The sequence below is a fragment of the Vigna umbellata genome, chromosome 3, assembly GCF_029865625.1.
Source record: "Vigna umbellata cultivar VRB3 chromosome 3, Vumbellata_1.0, whole genome shotgun sequence".
Classification (NCBI taxonomy): domain Eukaryota; kingdom Viridiplantae; phylum Streptophyta; class Magnoliopsida; order Fabales; family Fabaceae; genus Vigna; species Vigna umbellata.
In genome coordinates this window covers 51,897,386-51,907,681 of record NC_142167.1, presented here as the reverse complement: position 1 = coordinate 51,907,681, position 10,296 = coordinate 51,897,386, and the positions used below count along the sequence as shown (strand labels likewise).

At 29.9% G+C, this 10,296-nt stretch overlaps 1 protein-coding gene across 1 annotated transcript; it reads left to right on the top strand.

The window, feature by feature from the left end:
• The first annotated feature begins 4,955 nt into the window (after positions 1 to 4,955).
• On the top strand, positions 4,956 to 6,660 carry LOC124844613 (chorismate mutase 3, chloroplastic-like). The gene is made up of 5 exons (XM_047321580.2): positions 4,956 to 5,351; positions 5,439 to 5,525; positions 5,637 to 5,828; positions 6,023 to 6,115; positions 6,218 to 6,660. Exons 1-5 carry the CDS (start codon positions 5,016 to 5,018, stop codon positions 6,449 to 6,451), a joined length of 942 nt encoding a protein of 313 aa, XP_047177536.1. The 5' UTR covers positions 4,956 to 5,015; the 3' UTR covers positions 6,452 to 6,660.
• The last annotated feature ends 3,636 nt before the right edge of the window (positions 6,661 to 10,296 follow it).

Genomic DNA, 10,296 nt, shown 5'->3' with positions numbered 1-10,296 from the left:
TCTAGTGTATAAGGGTGTCTATCTTCTTCCATTATTGATTGACAATGATACTTAGTAAATGCGCAGAAAACAACACTAAACTAGATAATGCCACTTCACCTTTGGGTCCTTAAGCCTAAAATAAAAGCTAATAAAGCCAAGGCTGCAGTTATTCTAAGGCAAAAAAATGTTATTCACCCACCGACCACAAACTCACTCACATCACCTACACCTTCACTGATTTGGTGCTGCCACAACTCTCATCACATACCTTAGCAAACCCCTACATGCAATTTCATCAAACAAAAAACCTTACCTTATCCAACTCCAACATATCTCTATTTAAGCTAAAAGACAGAGTTATGGCATCACTTTGATGGTTCTGTGGCCTAGTTAGCCTTGCCAACTCCACAAAGGACATGCCCCCAAGAACATTATTCACACACCTCAGAACCAACACTGAGGACTTCAAGGCCAACGGGTTAAGCACTCTCTCCAGCATGAACTCAACAGCATTTAGAATCTGATACCTCAAGTTGGTGGTAAGACACGTTTAAATACAATTTATTTCCAATCAGACTCCAAAACTACAATTAAAAAGTTGATAATTCAACATATCAAGAAGGTTTCATTGAGTTTATTCTTTCGTTCAAGTCTTGCACGAGTGGCATTACATTACATAAAACAAACATACATGACCACAATAAGCTGCTAATGTAGCCTCATTATAAGTAATTGAAATGTAGTATACTGAAAATAATAGGCACATATCAACATAACATCCTAAAATCTGATACAAGCATTGTAGAAATTTCAATATTAATGTACGATGTTCACCTAATCTTTATATTAGGTGTTTTCAGACTCCTAAAGAATACCTTAAATGCAGCTCAATCAAGATTTTAATATGCTCCAAGAATAACATAACATCTACCAAGATTACCATAAACAAAATCCTAAATTTTGAATCACAAAACCCATAAAACGAAACATACCTCAAACGCAGCTCAATCAAAATCTCCTAACAATACATGAATCCCATATAGGTGAACCAAATCGCACATCAATTTTGTGCCCAGCAGAAAAAAAACAAGGATTAGGGTTTTTCCAATTCAAAAAGTTAGGTCAAACAGAATTAAAGAACATAACTTACCAAATAACCACGCTACAAATGACACACAGCGATGGTTCGAATGAGGGAAATATAGGGTTCGAGTGCGCAACCTTCGACGGCTCGACGAAAGAGAACCTCGACTCCACCGAGAGAGAAATAGGGCTCGACGACAGACAATCGCCGCCAAAATGAAGTGAAGGAGAAAAGCGTACTGAAGATGAGATTTAGGGAGGCCAGAACAATGATTTAGGGAGAGTAGCTCGTGAGGGAGAAATGGTTCGAGAGTTGCGAGTGAGGAAGAAATGGTACGAGCTCAAGATTCGTACGTAACATGCCCTTTACATACGGCTCAAGATCCGTATGTAATAATTTGTATGTAAAACACATTTTTCTTGTAAGATGTGGTTGACGGCAGGGTGGCTCTAGGGTTTCTGTTGGATGGTGAGAGGTTGAACAACGTGGTGGCTTAAAGTGCAAATATGCATTTGGTTTGCAGTGCACGTGTTGGATTTGTGATTTGGTTGAGGTAGTCTTACAGTGCATTTTTGGTTTTGATTTGGAGGTTCAGTGAAGGAGGCACAATGGTTGACGGTGGCTTGCAAGATGAAGTTTTGTTTGCAAGTTTTATGCGTGGTGGTTTTGTTCCAAACACGGTGGTGTGATGGAGATTAGTGGTAGCCAGCAATGAGGTCTATTGATGGTTTAGGTTTAGAATATGTGGAACTTGGAAAATTGAAAGCAAACTGTGGAAAAAATTTAATAATAATTTGAGAAAATTGAAAATAAAATATGAGAATAATCTGGAAACATTGGAAAAGAAATCTAGAAAAATCTTAGAATAATTTGGAAAAATTAGAAACCTAATATGGTAAAAATCTAGAGAAAATATGAGAAAAATTTGTGAACCTGGATATTTTTTCTTCTGTACCGATTGCACTTTCGATATAAAAAATGACACTTTCGATACCATTTTTATCGGGTATAAAAAGATAATATAAAAACTCATTTTAACCCATATAAAAAAGTTTTTATTTATGTTAGTGAATACACAACAAATATAAAAGCCTCATTTAAGTCACTAATATTGATTTTGGTAAGAAAGATTCGTGATGCACACTTTTCACTGTACATACATCCTTCATTTGAATGCAATTAAGCTATGGAAGATAAGTAAGGTAGTTACTGATTCTTAATTAGTATTGTTGAGATATCAAAATGTCCAACTTCATTATTATGATTTCAATGTTATTAAAAATTTGTTAGCAATTAAGAACACATGGAAAGATAATATGAATCAACCCACAAGAGAGGGAAGTCAAGCATTAAAGCAAATAGATGCTTCAGCAAACATTTTCTTAAGTCAAATAATTACTTTTTTTTATCATTAACTGGGTGTCAAATATTGTATGTGCAACCATTTATAAATAAAAGAAAGAACGGAAAGGGTTACCACATATCTCATATAACATGATATAAATATCTTATTAAATCTCCTTCTACAATGTCAAAATATCCTTAGTCTGGTCATCTTTAACAGACTGTCCATGATCTACCTTAGCCTTACCAGTCTTCAATAATTAAAATTTTATCTTCCTTTCTCTGTTTCGTATAAAACTGCTTGGTCTTTTATTTTTGCAGACCTTTGTCTTGTTACAACATATTGAATAACAAATTAACCATGTTTGGTAAACTTTTATTTGATTTGTTATTGACCTTGTCATAATAACTATATCTATGAATAAAAAACAGAATTCAACTTTGTAAAAAGGACGAGGAAAACCTACTTTGTCCACGCAACTTATATTCAATTGAGATTAGTTGACTCCTTTATCAACTAGTGAATTATTGGATAGTTTAACACCATATTGAGTTGAAAATGTTAATAAGGAACTACGTAATTTTTGTGGTATTAATTAATTCTTGATAATAGTGGTATGTTTATTTAATCTAATATTTGCTGGTGGGCATCCGGTGTTGGTTTTTTAATTGCAAGTTATTTGCTAGTGAGCATATTGTAAAACTACTTGAAAGAAATAAGAAATTTTTTGCTATTGACTGGGCAATTGGATTAAATAGCTTCAACGTAATTGCCATTTGCTTTGGAAAATTTGTTCATACGAATTGACATCTATTAAGTTTATTTCATATATTTTCTTTTATCAACAAAGATAATAATATTAATTATGTCACACACCACTCCATCTTGTGTATACACACAACAAAAATTGAGAAGAGACAGCTGAGAAGTTGACTCTTGGGGCATTGACATTGAGCTTGTGTTTACAATTCTTAGAATATGGGTTAGAGATATAACTTAACAATATTAAACTGGGTTATTCTTTTCTTGATGCAACATATCTTGAGCCCATATCTAAATAATTGTATCATCTTTGTCCTAATAATTACTAAGTCTATCTGTAAATAATAATGTGATCTCTGTCTAAATGGTCACTTAGTTCATATATATGAATAACAATATCATATTTGTTCCCAATACTTATATTTGTTATATTTTTATAAAGGATTTTGAAACATTGAAGATTGTTTCTAGTGAATTAATCTTTCTTTAATAATGTTAGTTTTATGTGAAAACTAAAATGTAGTTTAGTTATTGTTTAGTAAAGAAAATGACTTTAATAACAAAAATACATTTTTTCGAAAGTTATCCAAATTATAAATTCATTGATGAATTTTATAATTAGTTAGTATGTTTAAAATTGCTTATTATGTTTTCCATAAATCATTAGTATTATTTTAAGCATACAAATTTTAAATAAAATTGTGTGAATATTTCCTTTTCCACTAAATATGTATTTGTTGATCTCTTTTTCTATATCCAAATAGAAAAATACATTAGTTCATTATACGTGTGTAAATGGATTAATTTGGTCTAGCCATTATTTTAATATGGAATTTTGTTGCAATATAAATGTTTTTTCTTTCAAACTGATAGTATAAGTTGATTGTTTTGGTGATGGAGCTAATTTTCTCGTTGTTGTGAGATATCGGAATATTTATTTGATACTTCATTTATATATTTTTTTCCTATTATAATTGTTTCTCGTGAGTGAATTGTTGTGGGTTAATTATTAAGTTTTATTTTCTAGATTATAGTATAGACAGGTTTTTATTTTATGTAGACATGACAATACTCATTTTGATCGGGCAATTGTATAAATATTTATAGCGTTTTCAATCTGAGAGTAAATCATATATTTAAATAACTTTTAGATGTTATTACATAGTAAATATTGTTGTAATTAGTAGTGTTTTTTCACTGTAAGTTAATGCTTATTAACTTTTAACAAAAAATATCAACTGTGATTCCAAAATAGTTGAAAATAGGTTTCGACACACGTATTTCTGGAAATTATTTTAATAGCTAAAACTATTTGGGTCAATTTCTAGTTTTAAAAAATTACAATTTGAACTGCCAAAAAATGAACATTTGTTTGTAGTGACTTCTGTTTTTAATTTGTTGATAGTTTTTTTAGTAAAATTTATCAGTGTTAAGTATGTAAGTATAAAAAAATAAACACAAATTTAATTGTTTGTCAGCTATTTTTTATTAATGATATTAGTTAAATAAGTCTTGTAGTAAAGATTAATACGTGAAGAAATAAAAGAACCTAACTTAGTGTTTAATATTTCTAGAAGTAATATGTGTATTTATAAATTTTAAATGTTGGAGAAGTTGTTGTTTAATGTATTTAAGATAAAAGGCTAGTGTGTAGGATTATAATTTTTAAAAGAAACTAATGTTTGAAATAAAATATACATATGTGAAGGTTGTTCCACCAACATTTTATGTATAAATATGGTATTTAGTATGATGTCTTTTCACACAGCTAGTGTTAAAGAGTTGAATATCTCAGTTATAGTCATTCTCATTATCACTTTCACTTTTACTAAATTCAACACAATGGAAGCAATGTTGAAATTGTCACCGCACCTTGATATCAAATCTATCTGCTATCTTTCTCCGAAACCTATGATCTCTGTTCATCAAAATTTTCTTCCCCTAACGAGATCTCGAGTGATTATGTATTCTTCCTCTTCTCCTACTCCTCCTGGGTACTTAGATAACGTCAGAAACTCTTTAATTAGGCAGGAGGATACCATAATATTCAGTCTCTTGGAGAGAGTTCAGTATTCTTATGATTCAGTTGCATGTGACAATGATGGGCTCTTTCCGGACGATTTGGATGGGTCTATTGCTGAGTACATGGCCGTTCAAAAGGAAACGCTCTATGCTAAGGTTATTACAATTCTAACACAGTAAAAATATATTGAATGAAAAAGAGCAATCATTTGACTATTTTGCTTTTCTTCCATTTGCAATCAGTTGGGAAGATACAAGAGTGAGGAAGAAAACCCTTTCTTCCCTCGGCACTTACCCAGGTCAATTCTTCCACATCAGCAATACCCCAAGGTTTTGGATTTCTATCTTCTTTCATGTTATGTGAGATCAAAATTTATTTAATTTCTTCACACTTGTATTTTGACTAATCTACCTTCCATTTTTCTGTGTACTTATTCATAGATTCTGCATCGCTGTGCTGATTCCATCAATATAAATCATAAGATTTGGAATATCTATTTTAAGGAAATCGTCCCAGAATTGATAAAAGCAAGAAATAATGATGAGAGTGGATCTAGCATCCCAGAATTGGTAAAAGCTGGAAATAATTATGAGTGTGGATCTATTGCTGTTTGTGACATTCTTTGCTTACAGGTACTGTTAAGGTTCATCTGTAATGTTAAGATTCAGTACTCGTTTTCAAGCTATAGTGCTCACAAACTTCAATTCTATCCTATAAAAACATGGAAAGTAGGAGTGATGAAATAATTCTACAACCTTAGGAGTTCTTTTTTCATAGTTTGATACAAATATAGAGCATTTTTTCTAATGCTTCATAACCATTGTAGGCTCTATCAAAGAGAATTCACTATGGCAAATTTGTTGCGGAGGCAAAGTTTCAAGATGATCCTTCTGAATATGAAGCTGCAATTAAAGCAAAAGTAAAGTTTTGCATAATTAATTAATCATATTTTCCATTGTGATTGTGAATATGTCCAAGTTATTTAATTTTCTGATGTTATACTATTTTAAACCTCTTTCAGGACAGGAAATTACTGTTAGAGTTGCTGACATATGAAACTGTGGAGGCGACAGTGAAGAAGAGAGTAGAACTGAAGGCCAAAACATTTGGCCAAGTGGTGAAGATTGATGAAGACAATGTAGCCAACCCTACCTATAAAATCAAGCCAAGTTTTATTCCAAAACTCTTTGAAGACATAGTTATGCCTTTCACTAAAGAGGTGCAAGTGGAGTACTTGTTGAGAAGACTTGACTAAACAATGAGATGCTGACCCTATACAGAATGCATGGTATAGGGTTTTGATTGTCTTTCCTTATCATTAAGGGTGTTTTAAGAAACTTAAGTTTCATAAAATAAAAGTGTGTACTATTATAATTTTAAATATTTGATAAATTAATAATATGTTTGAAATAAAATATACATATATCAATATTTTGTATAAAAATATTGGTATGGTATATGATATTCCACGCATTGCTAGTCTTTTTAAGGTGTGGTATTTGTCTTTCATTGTCATTATCAGCTTCACTTTTATGAAATTCAATAAAATGGAAACAATATTGCAATATTGTATCAACTTTATCCTGATATCAAATTTATATTCTATTTTTTTCAAAACCTCTTATCTTTTTCTCATCAAAATTCTCTTTCCCTAATAGGGTGTCAAGTGACTATGTGTTTTTTTTTTCTCCTTCTCCCTCATTTTTTTAATGGGTTTTTCTAGTTTCGATTTGTTCATTCTTTTGTAGTAAAATTGATTAATGTTAAGTACGGAAATATAAAAAAAAGTAAAGACAAATTTAATTGTTTGCTAGGTATTTTGGATGAGGTATATTAGTTAAATAAGTCTTGTAGTAAAGATTAATATGTTAGAAAAGAAATAAAAGAAGTTAATAGTATTTAGTACTTTTAGAAGTGATGTACAAGTAATATGCGTAAATATAAATTTTAAATATGTTGGAGAAATTATTGTTTGTATTTAAGATAAAGATAAATGTGTACGATTATAATTTTTAAATATTTGAAATGAAATATGTATACATATGTGAAGGTTGTTTTTCTGACATTTTCTATATAAATATGGCATTTAGTATGATAATTTTTCACACAGTTAGTCATATTAAAGTGTTGTCTCGACTCAGTTATTCTTATTAGCACTATAACTTTTACGAAATTCAATACAGTGGAAGCAATATTACAGTTATAATAACAATGGAAGCAAAACTAATGGAATGAGCCCATTTGTGTTCTTAGTTTATACCAATGCTTTGGCCACTATAATACTGTTCTCTTGTTCGTTTTTATCACACCAAGAGGACAAGTCCTTCTCTTCCTCTTTTCTCTCTTTTATAATGGAGGTTTTGTTTTGGTTCTGATCTTCAGTATTCTCTCTTTTGTACTGAAAGCAACGGATAAATTTTACTCTCTCTTTAAAAAGAAGTAAAAGTTATTTTCCATTAAATCACATAAAACAAAATAAATGTATAACTAATAATACAATAATATTTCTCAGGATAAGGGAATTCATGTTGTTTGTTCTAAAATTCTGTAAGTTTAAACAAATTCAAGTGTAATATTAAATCAAGCTAAAACATAACTAGACATTCATCACGTTACCACACTCCTTTCACCCCTCACAAATGCTCAATTTCCAGAAAAATGCATCTAATAAACCTACTTCTAATGCCGCATAGGCAGTTAGTTACTCTACCTCTCCTTAAATCTGATTAGTCTATTGGTTAACAGCCTAATTGTGTATTCAAATGATGGGGAAGTTTTCAAGAGAAAACTACATAATGTTTAAATTATAAAAAGACAAATTGACTTGAAGACGAAGCCAAAACTTCTGCATATTCATATCAAACCTGCCAGCATTGAAGAAGTCTTTGAGTTCTAGATGAAATATTTTGAATTCCCTCCAGGGTTTTATGGATGATTATACTTGTATTTGTGGTTGGTTTTTGTAAAAGAATAATGAGCAAATGTATATTTATTTATGTAAAATAATTTTTAATATATATTTTTGTTTAATGAGTTAGATAAATAAAATTAATTTATAAGATAATTATATATAAAAAAATTTAAGGTAGTAATAATTTGATTGTGTTGTAGTAATATTAAATTAGTAAAACTAATTAGTATAATTTAAAAAAAAAATTGTAGTAGATAAGAATTGAAGTTTTAATAAAATGAAGATGAGAAAAAATAATCTAGTAATATTGTAGAAGTGTTGTCATTTTTATGGATATAGTAAAATTGAAAAGTGTATATTCATTAGTTTGAAATAATTTACTTAATAACAATTAGGAAACTAAAAGTTGATAGTTATCGTTTACTCATTGTTTGTTTTAATATCAATATTGATAGTTATTGTTGCAATTGAAACAATTTGATTTGTTGCTGATAATGTATGATAGGCAATTAATTAATTTCGCTAATTAATTAGGCATGCAGTTGTTGCTTTACCATAGTTATTGGATAGCTAACCTTAAAAATAATTCATATGAAAGTTGTTATACAAAACGTTCTTAATTATTAAGTTCATCCTTTATTTCTAAATATTGTTATATAAAACAAATACATTTTGTATGGTTAGGTAGTAGACAACCTCAGCATACATTTTATATGGTTTGGCAGGAGACAACTTCAACAAGCTTGACAAGAGATAACATCAGCAAGCTCAACAACCTTTATTTTTCGTTGATCATTGTACATATCATGTGGGATATCTTTGATGCATATATGTACCATTTTTTGAACAACATTTATATATCTCAACTGTCAAGAAGAAATTTTTTACATTTTTTACAAAAATCTGTAATTCAACCAAACAAGCCTGACAGTTATCAAACAGTCCAACAATCATCTAGATCATCTGACAAAACTGATGATATTAGATTTGATACAAAATAATCAAAATTGAAAGGCCAAACTACCAATCCGGAAGTGATGGGTTGTAAAATTACAACTTTGATTTCAATTATTCTTATAAAAAACAAAATATATTCGTCTTAAAAATGAATCCCATTTGCATGGGTCAAAAGACTAATTATTTATAAGTAAATTATTGGATTGTTTAACCGCATTGACTTGAAATTGTTAATAAGGTAAGTAACTACGTAAGTTTTGTGGTATTAATTAATTATTGTTACTATATTTAATCTAATATTTGCTTGTGGTTTTCTTATTGCAATTTATTTGTTAGTGAGCATATTATAAAACTACTTTACGGAAATAAGAAGTTTCTTGCTATTGACAAGGCAATTGGAGAAAATAGCTTCAACGTAATTGTCATTTGGTTTGGAAAATTTGTTTATGAATTGAGATCTATCAAGTTTACTCCATATATATATATATATATATATATATATATATATATATATATATATATATATATATATATATATATATATATATATATATATATATATATATATATATATATATATATATTTTGTATCAACAAATATAATAATAATGTTAAATTGGTATAAGTATCATCATAGTTCATCAGCATATAATTGGAAGTAAAATATTTAATTATGTACACACCATTCCATCTCGTGTACACACACGACAACAATTGAGAAGAGACAACAATTGAGAAGAGACAACTGAGAAGTTGGCTCTTGGGGTATTGACATTGAGCTTCTGCCTACAATTCTTAGAATATGGATTAGAGATATAACTTAAAAATATTAAACTGGGTTATTTTTTTCTTGATGCAACTTATCTTTAGTCCATATGTAAATAATGGTATCATCTTTGTCCTAATAATTACTTAGTGTATCTTTAAATAATAATGTAATCTCTGTCTAAATGGTCAACTTGGAAACACGATTCATAAGAACGAAACATCCACTAGTAAAAATATGGTTTTTTAACGCGTCTATTATGCATCGATTGACAAGAAACCGAAGTATAAGTTGGCGCGATGACATTTTTGAAATTCTCGCTAACGTATATACTGTGGTTCCTCTACAACCGAGACCATAGGTGGTATACGGCCTCGGTTCCCCTACGAACCGAGGCATAAACCCCCTGTCAAATTCTGACTTTCCACACGTGGCACTCCTGCAATAAATGGGCAGGTAGAGCGTC